Consider the following 18,630-nt stretch of genomic DNA (forward strand, 5'->3'; position numbering starts at 1 on the left):
GCAGAAGTCAGAGCGCTCAGTTTTGCTTAAAAACCACTAAATTTAGAGGAAACAAGTGCTTTAATAGGGTCTTATAGGTGGGGTCCAGAGTGTGGGTATTAAGCCTTTGTGAGGGAAACCAGGAGCCTTCTGAAGCAAGGTTTTGGGCCACTTACCAGAGTCCCAGGGTAGACGACCAGGTGGCTGGAGGATTAGGTGAAGCAAGGCTCTGAGGTCGCCATTTCTTGTGATTTAGAGAGACCGGTGTGTGGTCATGGGCTAGACATGGGAAGGGGAAACAGCAAGAGGCACGCTTCTGGCCCTACACAGAAAAGCAGTGAACTTGGACCCAGGTCTTTCGAAACTGCAGCTTCCTTCTATTAAGAATGACGATAAGACACCTGGCCGGGCTGCAGCCCAGCGTTCTTAGGGGAGAGAGCTGTGGCCTCGCGGGCACGTCCCTGTCCCTGTTCTAGAGTCAAGAGGTAAGGCTGCAGTCTGTGGGGGAGGGCCTGCAGGAGACAGGGAAAAGAGGCTGGCGCTGGATGGTTTTCCCAGACCACGTGTAAGAACATCTTATGGAGGAATGTTCCATGAAATACCATTTGGGGATTGCTCGCCTATACAGCCAACTCCAAACGTGTGCTAAATTGGACAGGTGCCAAACCAGGCACTTTCTGATTGTGCCAGACAGCTAAGTGGTGGAGCACCCCCCCTCCCCGAAATTCTTCCTACACCGTGAGCCCCACGCGGTATAGCGCTTACGCACCCTGCAGTTAATTCAGGCTCGTGTCGGTTCTGTCACCTCCTTGAAGGCAGGAGCCATATTCGACACTCCCCCCTTAGAAATGGGGGAGTTGAGGGGCACCCGTGTGGCTCAGTCAGTTAGGCATCCGACTCTTGATCTCAGCTCAGGTCTTGATCTCAGGGTCGTGAGTTCAAGGCCTGCGTTGGGCTCAGCGATGGGCATGAAGCCTACTTATAAAAAAAAAAAATGGGGAGTTGGGAAAAATGATTTTTTAAAATCCTTTCCAGCTCCAAGATTACATGATTGACTCTGTGTCCTCGCCCAGGACATTTAGGTTTTCAGTAAATGCTCACTGAAACCATTCACTTCATCCTCTTCTTTCTTGGGAATTAGTACAAAGAGGAAAATTCGTACTGAAGGAAAATCACTTCTGAGCCTGTGTAGAGATGTCTCTGTGGCTCGCCCTCCCTCCCTCTCCTCACCCTTCCAACCACACTTTCACGAGCTTCACTTAAAGTACAGAAGACCCCTTAAGGAGACCCACATATTTGACTTTTACCTTGGTTATACTTGGAAAGTAACATTTGTTGATGACTATATGGTTGGCTTCTTTCCTTCCCCCCTGCCCCCCCGCTCACCCATGTAGCCTTTGTCTGAATGACAGAGGTCATGCCACCCCCTTCACCTCCCACACACATGCTTTATGCTTGCTCGGGGATCTGGTCCTGGGTTCCTCATGCAGGTGAGCTCTTGGTCCACTCACCTTCCCTGCATCCTAGACACGCCCACCTCCCCTGTATCCCGGAAACAGACACTGCTCAGGTTCAAAGTGCCTTTCCCTCTGCATAAGCCCCAGGGGAGTAAGCTTTTAAGTGATCAGTTTCTCTCACCTTGTAAGCTCACGTGGTCTGCCAGTGTAGAGAACATCTCAACTACCAGACTTGTTAAGCTTGTGGTCGGCAGCAGTTGGTGCCTGAGTGGAACCAAATAGTTTGCTGCTATTCCTCAACTTTCCTCCCACTTCTGTGACTGGGCTCGCCGTCGTGAACTAGAAATTCTCTTCCTGGGACACGTCTTAGTAGGTGACGGCTGTGAGTCCCGCTAGAGAGGGCCATCGATGGGGCCCCCGCTGCCCGGAGCACAGCTAGCCTGACAAGGGACAGGGCCGTGGCTGCCCACCTGAAGGCACCTCCTTGGAAGCGCTGTGAGTGGCTGGGAGGCCCGCTGGCCTCCTCGGACTCTTCGCAACTTGCCATTTGAACATTCATGGGGACAGACACGGGAGTAGTGAGTAAGCTCTCCGGAAATGTGCTGCTCAGTACAGAAGAGGTGTTACCTTGGTAACAGCAAGCCCGCTTCATTACCAGATGGCATTAGCTTTATTTGTGGAATCCCAGGCCGTTGCCAGGAACCAGCCTGTAGCCGCTGTCACTGGCTGTTTGGCCTGTGACCGCCCGTTGGCCGGTATATGATGCATTGCCAGATCAGTCGACCAGAGCTCCAAGGTCATTACAGCTCGGTGCATCCAGTTACATCCCAAACTAGAGCAGCCTGCATAGGTGAGAACCTGAATCCTCGTGGAGTGCTGTGAGGACTGGGGAGCACATGAGGGGACGCTCATCAGCTCCTGTGGCCCTCGCACCGCGCCGCGCTCAGGAGAAACAAGCCGCCCGCCGTCTCGTGTCGTCGTGGCCACAGCAGCAGCCACATGTTTCACGTGGACCGGCTCATCTGATTTCCTCCCAGGGCCTCCGGGTTTCGCAGCTGAGTAAACTGGCATCAGAAGTCGTTTGACTTGCCGTCGACCACGCTGCCCAGTGACAGATGTGGGATGAAGCCCAGTGCACTTGACCTGCACGCTAACTGGCCTCTTTCGAGTGTCAGCAAGGTCTGCCTGGATCAGCCCACACGACAGCTTCATTCATATCTTCCCCTAAACTTCCCTGCCCCTCAGGCTTACAGATTCTTTCCACTCAGCAGCTGCTCATCACAGGGCGCGTTTTCATTCCCACCCCAGGGCCCAGCCCAACTGTCTCGCGTTCTCTGCGGCTTCCCTTTAGCCCCAGCCGTGATAGCAGAAGCTAATTAATGTCAGTGGCAAGTTCACAGAGCTGGAGGCAGCAGCCGTTCTGGTTCCAGCTTGGATGTTAACTGGCTTCAGGTGATCTCGCCTCTGCCACGTCCAGGCAAGGGCTTGGGCCGAGTAGCCACAGCTTCCTCTGGGAACATACCCTGTGCCGGGCCTATTCGGCAGCTTTCTCAGTGCACTGACTCCTCACCGTCGCCCCAAGGTGGGGCTACTGTCATCTCCCGGGCGGGGCGGCGGAGAAAACTGACCTTCAGAGAAGGTAGACAACCTGGCCAGGCTTTCCATCAGCGGAGCTGAGTGCGTCCGGGTCTTTGTCAGGCTTCAGAGCTGCATACTTAGGTTCCTTATGTCCCTGTTAAAAATTCAGAAAGCCATAAATCTATGCATATTCAACATAGATGAGCACCAGGGTCCTTTCTGGCTTTCTAAAAAATGAGCATGGGCCAACTTGTAGAGCTTTACCGACATGAAAGAGGATGGAGTGTCCACAAACTGCTCCAGCCCAGTTGAGCCACAGGCTGTGGGGACGCTCACCGGAAGAATGAACATACGCTGAGGGAGATGTGGAAGGGAGAATATTGACCTAATTCACATTCATATAACGGAAAACAAAAATTTTAACCGGTCAAAATTATTTGCCTCACTTGCCCTGATCATGGCCCTGAAATGCCATTTCCCGTGGACTCGTGACCTGGGGCAGGAATTAATTGTACAAGACCAGCTGGGAATGCCGTGTACCAACAGCAGTCCACCTCAGAGGCCAGAGTGTGTCAGTCCAAGGGACTCAACTAGGGAGATGCCCACTGGCTACAGACAGCGCAATGTGAGCCTCAGCACGACTGTAAGGCTAGTAATTGCATTGGATACAAATACACCAAATATGTTTAAATCCGTGAGTTTATAATAATGTTGGATAGAAAACTGAGCCACCTACATGGGGAGGAGACTAGTGAGCCGATGCACTGTTTCAAACGCTGGTAAATAGAAGGAAAGAACAGAGCACTTATCCCGCCTCTTCTGTGTAATAATCTCAACCACTGAGTCGCCGAATCGTAGACGAGGGGAAGTTTTCCTTTCTCAAGGTGTTCCAGCTAATGCATGAAGATGGAATGATCACCGTAGTGCATGGCCAGCTCCAACCTCTGGTGAATTTAATGGGTCAGCAGCCGCCAGCATCACCGACCGAGACCCCCGAGCTTGCTTGCCTCCTGTTAGATGGTAGCACTGCCTGCGAACTCGTCGAGCCAAAAGAAATCAGGGCTGAATCTTGTCCCCCGCCAGCTTGCAGGAAGTACAGAGTAAGGAGGAATGTGTGAAGTACACCACGGGGACGCCATCAGCAATTTCCAGACTGTGGAAAACTCTATAGAAAAAAATGACCCAGTTTCTTCAACAAATAAAAGGGGATCGGGGGCGGGGGCGGGTAGAAACCAGAAAGCTTTAGTTTAGGCGAGCCTTATGAGACATGTCAGCCAGTCACACTGTGCGGACCATATTCAGATCCTGGTACAAGTAGACATTTTTCGGAGTGACATCTACAAGACTGTTGAAAATCTGAACCCTGACCGCTTCAGTTTTGATAATATTGGGGGATTCTTGTTGATCGGGATGGGGGATGGCATCATAATCTTGTGCGTTTTGTTTTGTTTTGTGCGCCCTTATCTTTTAGAGCCACAGAAGGAAACGTTCACAGATGAAACAGTGTTACAGCTGTTACTTGTTTCAAAAAAACGCAGGAAGGGAAAAAGTAGGTGGGGGTGGAGGTGAAACAGGGTTCGCCAAGAGCTGTAACTGTTGAACACTCCGTGGAGGTTCTTTATTCTTACTGCACTTACTTTTGTATAGTGGTTGAATCTTCCATAATAAATGGGTTAAAGAAATTAAAGGGCACCTGGGCGGCTCAGTCCTTTGAGCGTCCGACTTCGGCTAAGATCACGATCTCGTGGTGTGTGAGTTTGAGCCCCGCCTTGGGCTCGCTGCTGTTGGGGCCGCTTCAGATCCTCTGCACCCCCCTCTCTCTGCCCTTCCCCCACTCGCACTCTCTCTCCCTCTCTCAGAAATAAACATTAAAAAAAAAAAAAACAAGAAATTAACAAAGTTGCTCCCTCCAAGAGGGGGTGGATTTTACTTTGTTTTGTTTTGTTTTGATTTGGTGTCACCTGTTACTGACAAGACAGGAGTGAAATCATTGCTTCGTACCTTTCTGCCTCGTGGTTGGCAGGTGGTATCAGAAGCCTCAAAATATTTGTACTGTTGGCCCTGGTAATTACACTTCTACAAATCTATCTTCAGAGAATAATCCCAAACACAATAAAGATGGTGAACAAAAATGCACTTCGTAGCGGCACCTGGGTGGCTCAGTTGGTTAAGCATTCGACTTTGACTCAGCTCAGGACCTCACAGTTCATGTGTTCAAGCCCCGCATCGGGCTGTCAGCGGAGATCCCGCTTCAGATCTTCTGTCCTCTTCTCTCTCTGCTGCTCACGCTCTCTCAATCTCTCTCTCACTCGCGTGCACTCAAAAATAAACATTTAAAAAACAAAAAGAAAAGTGCACTTTGTAGGCCTCTTTATGTTAGGGAAAACAGAAGGAACTCCTGTCCAGCAATAGAAGAATGGTCACAGAAATGATAAATAGACCCCGCAGTAGAACGCCACACAGCTCGTGCCACCATTTTTGAAGACCGCACAGCCGTGTGGAACAATGCTTATGTCATGATTTCAAATAAAAATGTGACTTGAAGTTGCAATTCCTGGTTTCCATTGCAGCCAGGTCAAACATTCAGAGACAGTGGAGCTTTCTTTTCTCCAGGTTTATTCCAAAGTAATCGATCTCGGGGCGCCTGGGTGGCTTAGTTGGTTAAGCGTCCGACTTTGGCTTAGGTCATGATCTCGCGGTTCGTGGGTTCGAGCCCCGCATCGGGCTCTGTGCTGACTGCCAGCTCGGAGCCTGGAGCCTGTTTCAGAGTCTGTGTCTCCCTCTCTCTCTGACCCTCCCCTGCTCACGCTCTCTCTCTCTCCTAGAAATAAATAAAAAAAAAAAACCAAAGTAATCGATCTCCACCACATGTAGGTTTACGGTGTACACGCAAGGTGGTTTGCTGTGAAGCAATTACCACCGGAGGCTCAGCTGACATCCACCGCCTGGCATAGGTGCGCTAAGAAGAAGGGGGGGGGGACATTTCTCCTCATAACGAGAACTCGTAGGGTTTCCTCCGGAAACAGCTTTTACTGCACGTCCTGTAGCGGCACGAGCTGAAGTCATCACGGGCAATGTGACCCGCCCATCGTGGAACTGGACAATTGTGCCCTTAGGTCACCTTCTTCCAGATCCTCTGTCCCGCCCTCCGTCTCTGGCAGCCGCAAGTCTGACTGCTCTTTCTCTGGAATCCCTGGATCTTTGATAGTAAAAATATTGAAAGGAAATACCCCCCAAATGTTAACAGTTTAGAAGGGCCGACTGTGAATGATTATTTTCTTCCTTTTTACTCCAATTTTAGATTTTCTATAATAAACCTATTTATTAGTTAACTTCCTAGTATTTGTTTTAAAATATGAAAATTCACTTCTAATTAAAAAAAATTTTTTTTAATGTTTTATTTATTTCTGAGAGAGAGAGAGAGACAGTGTGAGCAGGGGAGGGGCAGAGAGAGGGGGAGACACAGAATCTGAAACAGGCTCCAGGCTCTGAGCTGTCAGCACAGAGCCCGATACAGGGCTCGAACCCACAAACCATGAGATCATGACCTAAGCTGAAGTGGGAGCCACCCAGGCACCCCTTAATTTTTTTTAATGTTTATTTATTTTTGGGAGACAGAGACAGAGTACAAACAGGGGAGGGGCAGAGAGAGAGGGAGACACAGAATCCAAAGCAGGCTCCAGGCTCTGAGCTGTCAGCACAGAGCCCGATGCAGGGCTCGAACCTATGCAGCACAGGATCATGGGCCAAAGTCAGACACTCAACCAACTGAGCCACCCAGGCGCCCCTCAAAATTCACCTTTAAAAACAAAAAGAAATTCAATATAAAACTTCTAGTATCTTTAGTGTGTGTTTTCTCTGAATTCCATCTTAAGAAACCTGAGAAGTGACAGATGCAGTTTCTTGGTTAAAGTCAGCTAGTCTTTGGTTTTTTTTAGTTGCTTAGTTATCTCTGCTTATTAGGAAAGGGCAGTTGAAAACGGTGGCCCTGTTAGGGAAGGTGTGTTGGATTTCCACTGCAGCCCAGTGAGAGGCTGTTAGTTCCAGTGCTTATAATTACAAAACCATTAACTTGATTCTTTTCTTTCCTCCCCCCCTCCCCACCAACTAGAGTGCACATGGACTAGTCGCTGTTCCTACCTTGGTGGCTTATTGACATCCTTAAATAGTGATTTCCAGGGACACAAGAAGTGGCCCATGAAATGATACATGGCATAGCAATAGTTGAAAGTACTATACAGAAACAAGAGGTTTTTATTAATATTCTCTCAAATGTAAATGTAAATAAGGGCATCTTTTTTTTTACACTGTTTGTAATCCTGGACCATTTTAGGCATAAAAAATAGAGAGAGCCTCTCAGCACTTAGAAGTTATCGAAGGAACCAGATACTAGGACTGTTCGCTGCCACCCAGGACTAGTCAAGGAGAGAGGAGGGTTGCTACTCTGGACAGTTGGTCAAAAACCGCGGAGAACGGGGACGGTTGAGGGTGGCACCCCCAGAAACAGAGGGCATGTTGGGTTGCGGACTTAGGATCGAAGTAGGGGGCTCTTCTGGGTCCATCCTGTGATAGCGGAGCCTCGTCGAACAACCCAGACCGTGGGCCTTGGTCACGTCCTGTTCTCAGTCTGCCTCTAGGGTCTCATCCAGCAAATGAACAGAAGACGCTTAGCAAAGGCTCGGAAGAGTTACGTGAGCCCTTGCGAGAGAGGAAGGTGCCGCTTCTATTCTTAGTGCCGAGCCTGTTCGAGCAAGCACAGCGGGTTACTTTTTCCCTGGTGTTCTAGGAAACTGCACTTTTTTTTTTTTTTTTTTTTTAAGGTGTGTGGGCTTTGTTTTTTTATCTATAATACATGCCTAGTTTCTAAGAGAGTAAAAGCACTTAATGTATTTCCAGGATCGTGTCCCTTTTTGGAGGTAAAATTGAGCTACTTTCCATTTCCCTCCAGAACTTACTGGGTATTGCTTCTCCACTTACTACCAGCTCTTAAAAATAGATCGTTCAGCCAGGCAGGCGTTGGGTGCCTGCCTTTCATCTCCCAGTTGTACTCTCTACACAATCCATGTGTGCACATGGCACCGCGCAATAATAGGAAGCCAAATGCGTTTGCCAAATCCGAGGACGCCAGAATCCTAGGACAGCCTTTGAACAAGATCATCTTAAGACACAACAAAATAAAAGATTTCATTTTATCCGGCAGATAGTAAACATATGGAACTTATCTTGAGGTTTATAAGCCAAATATCTGAATAAACTCGGTGTCGATAGATAAATCGGGGCCCATCCATCCTGAAGTGGCCGCGGGAGGGCCTTGTTGCCCAGGGCTCGTTCATGAACGCTGGAGGATGTCTCCCATTGCTTCTCTCGGGAACAGGAGGGGGAAGTGATCCCTTCTCGGTCACGTAGTTTGCCCAGCTTCCTGCATTTGCATGTCCGAGTGTAAGCTCTCATATCCGCTTACACGTGTTTTGACAGGTGACCTTGGGAAAGGTGTTGAAAGTGATTGTCGTCATGCGGAGCCTCTTCATTGATCGAACAATAGTAAAGGGATATAACGAAAATGTCTACACGGAAGATGGCAAGGTAAGCATTCTGGAGTCTTTTGTTTTGTTTGCCTTTATTTTCTGTATCCCAGAGCAAATGTAGTCAAGTCCCAGATGAATGACATGAAACACCAGCAGTCATAGCCGGAATGATCAGCAGGCGTAGTTTATCAGTAGGAAGATGAACGTTATACGGAAAAACATCTCTCTCTCTCTCCTCCCTTGCATTTTTCATCATGCTTCTGCTTTTTCCTTTAAGCCTCATGCCCTCAGTTGAATTTCTAATTTATCACCTTAGACCCCAGTTGCCTCATTAAATGTGTCTTCTGAGGAAATGGATTTCTTTCTTTTCTTTTTCCTTTTGGCCTAGTCGTGCACGCACATCAGCAGCCCAGGGTTGGGTGTTTTCGGCATTTTGCTTTTCCTAGAACCATGAGGAAAATTTGAGTCTGTTTGACACGTAGCCCGCTCCTGATCTTTCTCCGTGAAACTAACAAGGGGCCGCTTACCCACAGCAGTACACACCGAGCGCGGCAATTAAAAAAAGAGAAGTTACTTCCACGGGTGATTTGTTTCATAGAAAGTACACCCGTGTGAACCCCTAATGTCTGTTGACTGCACACTGTCCATGTGGCTCTATCTCGAGCATCAGAGGACGCTAATGGGAGCTGACAGCCCTCCTTTGTGTTTGCTGCCAGAGCGTAATGAGCGCTCGACGTGAGATGCCCGCCCGGACGCGCCCTGCCCACTCCCTGCACCAGGCCTCTGTCTGCCCCGCTCTCCTCAGCTCTCCCTCTCCCTCACGAATCCCGGTAAAAATTCTAAAGTTTGTTACACTGCTAGCTCTCCCCGTCCAACAGCCACATTGGAACGAGGATAGAATGTTCTTCAGAAAGAGGCAACGAAGGTACTCAGCACATACCGGTGTGTTACACAAGAGATGTGACCTCTCAAGTGATGCGATTTGTGTCTTAAACAAGTGACCCAGCGTTTCCACTCCGCACACCGGTGTTACCAGGGAGGGGAGCCACTCTTACTGCAAGGCCTCTGCCAAGTTCTCAAACATCTCGCATTCCTGGAGGGGAGATTTCTTGTTTCTGTTTTCTGACTCCGTAGAGCAGGTACAGAGAATGACGTGCGTCATCGGGGCCCGCGTGGTCCGTGTGTGTATGATCTGGGATCGTGTGTACGGTTTGTGAGCTCTGGCGACCGTGCTGCCGAGCAGTCCAAACCAGTCAGCTCCGCAGAAGCAGCCCCGGGGTAGCGCGCGCCCTTGTCCGGGAGCCCCCGCGTCGCAGGCCCAGGTTGTTGAGAGATGTGGTTCTTCTTGCCTTTGTTCAAGGTCCGTGACTCCACCATCACAGCTGGTGTGAAACAAGGCCCTTGCCGTCCAGCACCTCACAGGGGCCCTGGGAGAGAAGGCCAGAAACAGAAAGCGAAGCTGTGGTAGCGACCGCGGGATCAGAGGTCCAAACTCAGGAGATGAAGGAAGCCTTGTCTCATGTAGATTCTGAGGAGTGAGGTTTTACCTGCTTTGCATGATCCCTTTCACACGGTGTTTGTTCAGTCGCCCCATTCCGGAAGTGTCCTGAACAAGACCCATAATGCACTTAGGGCCTAGCCACGTCGTCGGGACTCAATGAGTAATTGTCATTCTTACCCTGCACCTAAAACAAGGGGCTTAGAAAATGGTTGCGATTGTGTGTCGCTAGGACTTCTCTCTGGTTCCGCCTCCTCAGGAGCTTCCAGCCAACCCCCACACTGTGGTTCCGCGTGCCCCCCCCGAGGATCGCTCCCACCTTGTGTCTAGGAGGGACCCCTCCTCCCCGGGCGCACCTCACATTCAGCCTTCCTCCTGAAACTCGGTTTCCCGCCGCTCTTCGTCATCGGGGTTCATTGCGCCACCACCTAGCCGCTCCAGCTGTCCTCGCCTGCCCCAGATCTAACGGATTCTGGCGATTCTCCCACTTAGAGCTCTCCTAGGTTGGGCCCCTCCTGTCCGCCCCCCTCCTTCCAGGTCCTCCTTGTTTCTCAGCGGAGAGAGGGTACTGGCCACCTCGCGCCTCGTATCTAGTCTTGTGTCCCTCCCACGACCTGTCCTGCACTTGGCTTCCAGAGCAGTCTTCCCAGAGTATGCAGCCAGGCGAGTGATTCCTTGTCGCCGCCCCCCCCCCTCTCCCCACCCAAAGCAGGCAGGAAAGTGGACTGTTAATAGGTGTTGGACGCACAGCAGGCCACCGTCAGAATGTCTGAGAACCACGGGTTAGAGAAGGTCCAGTAGGTTTCTTGGCTGTAGAAATTCTTAGAAACTCGAGTTTGCTGAGTGTCTTATGAGTCTCCCCAGAGGAGTATAGAGTGTGTTGTGTTTTCCTCGCTTTTTTGAACCCCAAACTCATTGTTTCTTCCTTTACTCTCAGTACGTGTGACACCGGCATTGTGCCGACCCTGCTTCTGACACCCTGGCTTCTAGAATAGAATCCCAACTCCTCGGCGATGCCCAGGAAGGCCGAGCGATGTGGCCCCTGCCTTCCTTTCTGACCTAGCCTGCTGTCCTCCGCGCACGCTTCACCCAGCAGCCTTCTGTGCCGCCGTGGCTCCCACGAGCCTGTCACCCGTCTACACCCCCGAGCCCTTGGCCTGGGGTGCCCTCTCCCCCTTGTCAACCGGACAAACATACTCTGCCCTTCACACTGGCCTCCCGCCGTCCCCTTTCTCTTCCCGTCCCCGTGTTCCCAGGGGCCTCTTCCACGAGCGCAGACTTGCAGGTGCGGCCCCGCGTGTGTTCCGAGCGCAGCACAGGCTGGCTTGACGGGAACACACCCATCTCACTCCGAGCACTCTTTGTCCAGGATTAGAATCAGCACCTCCTGGCTCTGTTTACATTTCTAGAGTGCAGTTAATAAGAGCACTAAGCGAATCCCGTGTGTTGACCTTGCAGGTGTCTTGCTGCGCAGACCTGGCCCTCAGTTGTGGTAGAGGCCTAGGCTCTGTCTGAATCAGCCGCCTTTGCCAGACGAGGAGACTGAGCCCTCGAATGGGACAGGGACTTGCCCGCCGTCGCACCGCAGCAGGTCCCGGACCCCCGCCTGCCAGGAGCACCTCAAGGGGCCGGACTGTGTCCTGTGACTCTGTCCCAGGGATATGCCTCGGGTCGCGGGGAGCTGGAGCAGCCCAGGACTATGCGGGAAGGGATAGAGAAGACCGCGTGGGATGGGACCGTGCTGCAGCTGGGGTGGAGAAGCGGGGAACCGAACCTCAGAGACGAGGACCCACAGACGCAGCAGGGAGTGAAGTCATAAGTAAATTAGAAGATGAAGGAGGTGCACACACCACGCGCGCACACGGCACGTGTCTTCCTGGTGAGATATGAGCGTGGGTTCTCTGCTCCTCAGGAAAACACGAGTGTGTGCCTGGAAGGCTGAATCGGCTGTGATTCATATCACAGATGCAACACCCCAGGCCGCCTGCTGAGTTTTACAACCGTGCGCTTTGGCCCCAGTGGTCAGCAGGGACCCTGAAACCGGGAAGAGCAAGACGGAGAGGACCGAGTCGCTGGTGGTTTTAAAGACACATTAACCTCATTTGGCAGAGGACGCTCTCAGGTGACTGACTGCTCGGCCCAGAATCGAATCCTTGCCAATTTGATTAGCCCCTTCTTGTTTTTCAGAGCACTTTACAAAACCATGCAGACATTATTATTAGCGTTCTATTTTGAGTGCTGATGCTGCTATATGTGAGTTTATATATATTTATATGCACGTAAGCAGTTGTGTAATCAACATGCTGAAATGTCTAGCACACCCCAGACAAAAGGCAACCTTTGGAAGGAGCCATCGCTCACAGCTGGGGGTGTGGTGCTCAGGAACAGATTGCTGCCCAAAGTTCTGCTGTTCCAGACCTGTGGGCCTGCGTTTGCTGAGCTGGGGCCTAGGCGCTTGCCTCGTGGTAATGTGCTGCCGCCTCGGAGAGCACAGCCACCGACACCACGGGTGCAGCCTGGAAAGCCACAGCCTTGCTGGGGCCTGAGCTTCTGCGACCACAGCCAGTCAGCGTCCCCCAGACCCAAAGCAGCCGGGCTCATCCTAAGAAGTTTCATTGTCCCTGTTCTTACAGTAGCGGCACAGCGCTACGACCGCCTCCCCACCCCACCCCCGATTTCCAGACCTGGAAGGTTTCTTCCCATCAGAATCCCTGGAAGGCCATCACTCTACAGTTTTCAGTAACCACCAGCCACCACTACCCTAATCAGTCTGCCTCTTCGCCTGAGATGCGTATTTTTGATACCAAGCTCCAGTCGACGAATTCCTCTAATAAAATACAGAAATGCTTTTAAAACTTACCAACCCGCTCTTCACTGTAAGCCAGGAGGAGCAGAGAGCCATGACTCAGCATGTTAAAAGGCAGCTTTAAGTTGAATACCTGGCCATTGTCCTGATTTTATACCCGTCAGACTTAACTGAAAAAATATAAGTGTCTCGGTTGAATTTATCTTATTAGGGGATTTAGGTTATGTTAATGCAATAGCTTCATTAATTACCCCATATCAATAAAAAAGGCAGCTCTTAGCCTCCTAGTGAAAGAGAGGAAGAGAAATGGTGGTATCAAAGGGAACCTTCAAAGACAGCCAGAGCTGTCTCCAGGGTAATTTCTGATCCCCGCATTCTTCCCACTTCAAAGTGGGATGTGTGTGTGTGTGTGGGTCGAGGGGGCTGGGGAAGCTGGAATCTGATTTCTCTAATAAGTGTTGGCATCAGCCCCGTTTGATATTAGATGCAGGGAACATTTTGATTTGTTATCGCCTTTGAAATTGTTCAGACGACCTTCAGAAAAACGGCCTCTTGTTACTTATGGGGGAAGGGGGGAAGCCAGGGAAGGGGATCCGGTGGAATTCACATGCAGAGGGTGCCCCGGAATTGTGGTTTCTGCAGTTGTGGGTCACACACGTCTGTCCTGATGGGAAGTGAAAAGTTGAAGAACAGCAGACCTGTACCCCCACTCTCTCTGGGAAGACTCGTCCGCCTTTGTTTTCTGCAGGGAGAATGGGCGCATTGAGAAGGCGACCACGTAGAGGCTGCTGGTTTGGAAAACCCGGGCGGCCGTGGGGAAAGGGAGGGCCGTGGCTGGTTTATGGCCCTCCACCCCCTACCGGCGCATCCCTGTTGACCTTGCAGGGTGAAGCTGCTAATAAATAAAAGCTGTAAAAGTTGGAAGACCCTCATGAGGCTTATACGTTTTGTTTGGAATTGTCAATTTTAGATCATTTATAGTACCTTGTACTGTTTTTTGAAACGCAGAATGGGTAACTTCCCGATAAGCTGCCAGAAGTTTTCGATTGCTGCTAAGTGAATTTCAGTGGCGATAACTGTCACCTGAGCAGACCTCATAGCAGATTTGTCTTACTGAACTTGGCAAGAGTGTCCCCCCACCCACCCTCCGCAACAGCCGCGACAGCTCAGGGGTACTGCCATTCGGCACTCCTGGATTCTAGCCAAAAGGCAGTCCTCCTGGTAGAGAATTTTGTACCACATACTCATGTGTGATGTCACACAGGTTACTGAACTTCTCTGAGCCTCGGTTTCCTCCTCTATGAGTTGGGAATGGGTTTATCATCCTCATCCGGATCTCTGGAAGCCTCAGAAAGCTAACGCAGGCAGGTATTATGCGGACCAGATGCATAGCCCTCGGCGAAGGGCGTCTGCCCTCACCGGGTGTGTAGAGATGCCGATGGCGGGGGTCAGCGTCACAGCTGCCGTGCCCACGCCTTCTGATGTTGGGCGTTCTGAGTTTTCCCTTCGGTAAGTCAGCTGATTGTCACCATTCGTATTAGTTGCGTGGCCCTTTGACGTCTTGATGTTGAACCTGAGAGCAGACGTGTCTGTGCTGGAGCAGTTGGTCGTCAGTGAGGTTTGTTTCCATTTTGCCCGAGAATAGAGCACACTCCTGCCCCTCAACTACTCACTGCGACCCCCAGAGGCTGCTCCTGGGACTGCAGATTCAGCCACCAATTACCGTAAGGTTGGCTTTTCCATTTTAAGATCTTTCTAATGCTTGCCCAGAATACCGAGGGGTGCTTTACTTTCTTTCCTTGTCGTTGTAGTTCAGAGTAATTTGCCGTTCATCAGGCTGAAAATTTACAGCCTCCAGAATGCTCCTCCTTGAATATCACAGCCGGTAAAAAAATTGGTAGCCATACCCGCCTTTGCAGCAACTAAGCTGAAGCTAATAAATATTCACTTGGATCCGTCCTGGTTCTCTGAAATGAATTTCTGAAATCTTCCTGGCCCTGAGGAAAGGCAGGGCACGGACTCCAGAACACTCACTTAAATAGCTTTCTTTGGCATAAATCTAGCAGAAAATCTGCCTGCTGTGCCTTCGCAGCAATAGGGGACCCCATTGTCCTCGGACCCCTTTCTTACTGTGTGCACCTGGTACATAGGCTGTATTGTCTGACATCCTTCGGTCCCAGATGGTTGGAGCTATTCCCTAGGGTCCTGAATATATTTAAACCGCCTTTCGAAAAGAGCAGCACACTCACTTTGAATGAGCACGGTGTGTTCTGAGAAGCCACAATTAGGCTGGAGAGTCCATCGCTTAATTAAACTTGCGCGTATTTCTCCCTAGATGATTTCTCCATTAAAACATTCTGCAGCTCCTGAAGAGGTTGGGTTTTTTGTTTTTTGTTTTTTGTTTTTTTTAATAATTTTCTCTTTTAAATAAAAACTGGACCTCTCCAGTCTAGATGCAGCTTCTTCCTTTTCTCTTTTTCCGTGGCCCTCTGTTTGTGTGGCGGCCTGCCTATGTCTGACGGAAGCAGGCAGGCAGGAGGGATAAACCATGAACAGCCTCGGGAGAAGCATCTGGGGGCTTCCCGTGGAAGGAGGCCGGTACCTGCTCCAGGTGAAGACACTGGTGCTCCTCTCCCTAAAATGTGGATTTAGAGTCTCAGGCCTCTCTGTCGTCTTGGCAGTGATTTGGTAGAACTAAGAGATACAAAAAAATCATTCGTATTCATTCTGCCCTCTCTGAATAATCTTTAAGTGCAGCATTTTAAAGCCCCGGGCTGCACTGCGGCCCTGAGAACCCAGCCGGAACCCCACTTCCCCGAAGTACGACCGGCCGGCCGGCAGCTTTCTTGAACAGAATTGAAGAAGTGACAGTGAGGAATTCATTCCACAGGTTTCTCCTGAGGCTCCCTTCAGAGTTTGCTTCCCCCCCGGCAAGCTGCTAACCTGCCGAATTAAAATTCTAATGCCTAAAGATTTTTTTAAATATAAATCAAGTGGTTTAAGTGGAGCAGATGGACAGGGGACAGTGACTGAACATTGACACCCCCTTTTCTGGAGAGCAGATGAGCCAGAGTAGAAGGAGCAGGTCAGGTAGGGGCTTCTGTGGAAACCAGGAAGGAGAAGTTGGCAGAAAGGGCGGGAACAGGGAGGGGAGGGCCGGTTCGAGTGAAGGTTCAGGCGGAGTTCTTCCCATCCCTTTCCTGGGCTTGGATCCGCGAGGCCTGCCGTCTCCAGCAGGTGCCCCACGGGGACACGTGAAGTTTACACGAAGCCAGTTCCGAGCAGGAAGAAGCCAGAGAGAACTGAATGCGTGCCTGCTCGCAGAGCACCTTTTGATCCCCAAGGACCGTTTTCAGAAAAGCAGGTTTTGGTGTTTTCCTCAGAACAAAAAGAGAGCACTGAGGTGGCCCCGCCCAGCGCGACACCCGACTCCCCGTCTTCGTAGGGGACTCTTCCCACCTGATTGCCTCTCTTGTTCCCCGGGGGCTCCAGAATCACTAACACAACCGATAGGCCAGACAGTCCTCTCTCAGGCTTCCACCTTGACCACTGGCCAACCCCAGAGGCAGGTTCCAAGAGGCCTATTGACCAGCGGCTTCAATTTGTTCAGCTCTTGAACTCATATATTAGAGTTGACTTTTTAGCCTCCGGGGGACATACTGACAGCCCGTCTTTTAATCTGCGCTGTCCTTGAGCTGTATGGCCCAGCCCTGTATTAGGGGTCATTGTATTTTTGCCATACTTCATTTGTTCTAAACTCATGAAACAATGAGAATGGATTGACTTGATGTATGATAAAACTATTAAACAAAAGTCCTTTTCATTAGAATAAACTCAGTGAAGTGCCCTGTGCCAGACCAGGTGGAGCCGGAGGAGGGTGGCCTGGTGACTCGGAGCCCTGGCTGGGGTCTCCCGCCTCCTCACTGTGGAGAAGGGGTGCGCCGGATCACGGTCCCTGGCCCGACCAGCCACACTTATGTCACCGTTTGGGGAGCAGAGCTGAAACAGACAGATGGACAGGTCCCCGGGCCCACTGAAAACTACCAATTCACACCCTCCAGGGGAGGGACCAAGAATCTGTACATTAAAAACAAACAAATAAACAAACAAAACCAGCAGCTTCTGCTCCAGCCAAGTCTGAGCACCCCAGGGGAGATCGTCCCTAAGAAGCCCCTCGAGATTACCCTGGGCAAGCAGGTGGCTCCGGGCCGTCGTTTCCGCTTCTGGAAAGTGAGGTTGCTAGTGGGCATGACCACACTGGTTGTTCCCGGGGTTACGGGCAAGTGTGCGTGCAGGGCCCAGTGTGGTGCCTGCCACGGGACAGGCGCTCGGCACCTGCAAGCCGCTGGCTCTCCTGCCCGCGGCAGAGACCTGCCAATGTCTCACATGCCAGCTCCCACACCAGGGCAGCGTAAGCAAAAGAAAGTTCCTGACTGGGGGCGCCTGGGCGGCTCAGTCGGTTGAGCATCCAACTCTTGATTTCAGCTCAAGCCATGACCTCACAGTTCATTGGCTTGAGCCCCACATTGGGCTCTGTGCTGTCACCGCAGAGATGCTTGGGATTCTGTCTTCCTCTCTCTCTCTCTGTCCTCCTCCTCCTCCCCTGCTTTCTCTCTCAAAATAAGTAAACTTAAAAAGAAAGATGCTTGGGATTCTGTCTCTCTCTCTCTCTCTCTCTCTCTGCTCCTTCCCTGCTTTCTCTCTCAAAATAAATAAACTTTAAAAAAAAGATCCAGACGATTTTAAACACAAAGAAAATTTGAAATTTTTTGAAAAGGTAAAGAGAATCAAGACAACAGGTATGGAAATAATATCTTAGACACGGCAACTGAACTATGACTCTCTAATAAGGTGACATTTGAACTACAGAAAGCTAGGAGGAGCGATGTGAGGATTTCAGGCAGAGGGCACAGCAGGTGTAAAGGCCCTGAGGCAGGATCGATCGAATGATCATTGGCATTCAAGAGAACCATGGTAGGAGTCCAGGTTAGAAGAGTGAGCCAGGGGCTCAGCTCACGTGGCCTTGGATACAGCCAGTGACTCCAGCAGACTTGTCTGTGTCCCCTCCGTGAGCTTCCTTAAATCACTGACAGGCTGAGAAAGAAGAAATCCAAGCAGGACGTTTGAGATGCACGTGCAAGGCCATGGTTCTGTTATTCCGTAATGACGTTTAGTATCTCAGGCTGACAGGTGTAGCTGGAGCTACGGTGTCATCTCTTGAAGTCCAGAATTCTAAACTCGATGCTGATGATGCTTTTCTCTCTTTCCCCCCAGCTTGATATATGGTCCAAATCCAACTATCAAGTCTTCCAGAAGGTAAGCTCTATTTTTTGCTTCTCACTGATGAGGCAGTAAGGGAAATGTGAATGCTTTAACGTATAAACGTTGCTCTTAAGTTAGAGGGTTTGTTGGGTTTTTGTAAATGAAGAAAAGCCAAACACAAAGGTTTCTCACGATATGATTCCACGTATATGACATTCTGGAAAAGAGAAAACCTTAGGGACAGAAATCAGACCAGTGGCTTCCAGGGGGAGGCGGTAGGAGTAACGGCAGAAGATTGTCCCCAAAGGGCCACGCGGACACGTGTTAGGGTGATGGACACCTTCCGGATCTTAATTGTGGTGGCTTTCGCACACTAGTATGTTTCCAAACTCCTGGGGCCGTGCACCCACCCTAGAGGAAGACCAGTGTTTCCCTTCCTCCCCCGGGGAAACCGCAGTCCTTCCCTCCTGTGTGTGTCTCCAGTGAGTCGCCTTCACTACGCACAGACGTGCCTCTCCTGGCCGC

General features: G+C 50.6%; 1 protein-coding gene across 4 annotated transcripts in view; it reads left to right on the forward strand.

Moving 5' to 3' along the window:
- Positions 1–18,630, forward strand: part of MED27 (mediator complex subunit 27) — a 194,128-nt gene that overhangs the window by 155,367 nt on the left and 20,131 nt on the right. Inside the window, exons 5-7 of one of the 4 annotated variants that reach the window (XR_005527932.1) lie at positions 8,490–8,597; positions 9,256–9,678; positions 9,900–10,074. Coding sequence is in view for 3 of the 4 variants with exons in the window: in XM_039229595.1 (XP_039085526.1) it covers positions 8,490–8,597; positions 9,256–9,540 (393 nt within the window). In the remaining variant the exon portion in view is untranslated. Of the gene's footprint in view, positions 1–8,489; positions 8,598–9,255; positions 10,700–18,117; positions 18,160–18,630 lie in introns of those variants that run through there. The other 3 variants (XM_039229596.1, XM_039229595.1, XM_039229597.1) reach the window with 3 other exon arrangements.

This window comes from Hyaena hyaena, unplaced genomic scaffold (assembly GCF_003009895.1).
Source record: "Hyaena hyaena isolate Hyena2069 unplaced genomic scaffold, ASM300989v1 scaffold_38, whole genome shotgun sequence".
Taxonomy (NCBI): Eukaryota; Metazoa; Chordata; class Mammalia; order Carnivora; family Hyaenidae; genus Hyaena; species Hyaena hyaena.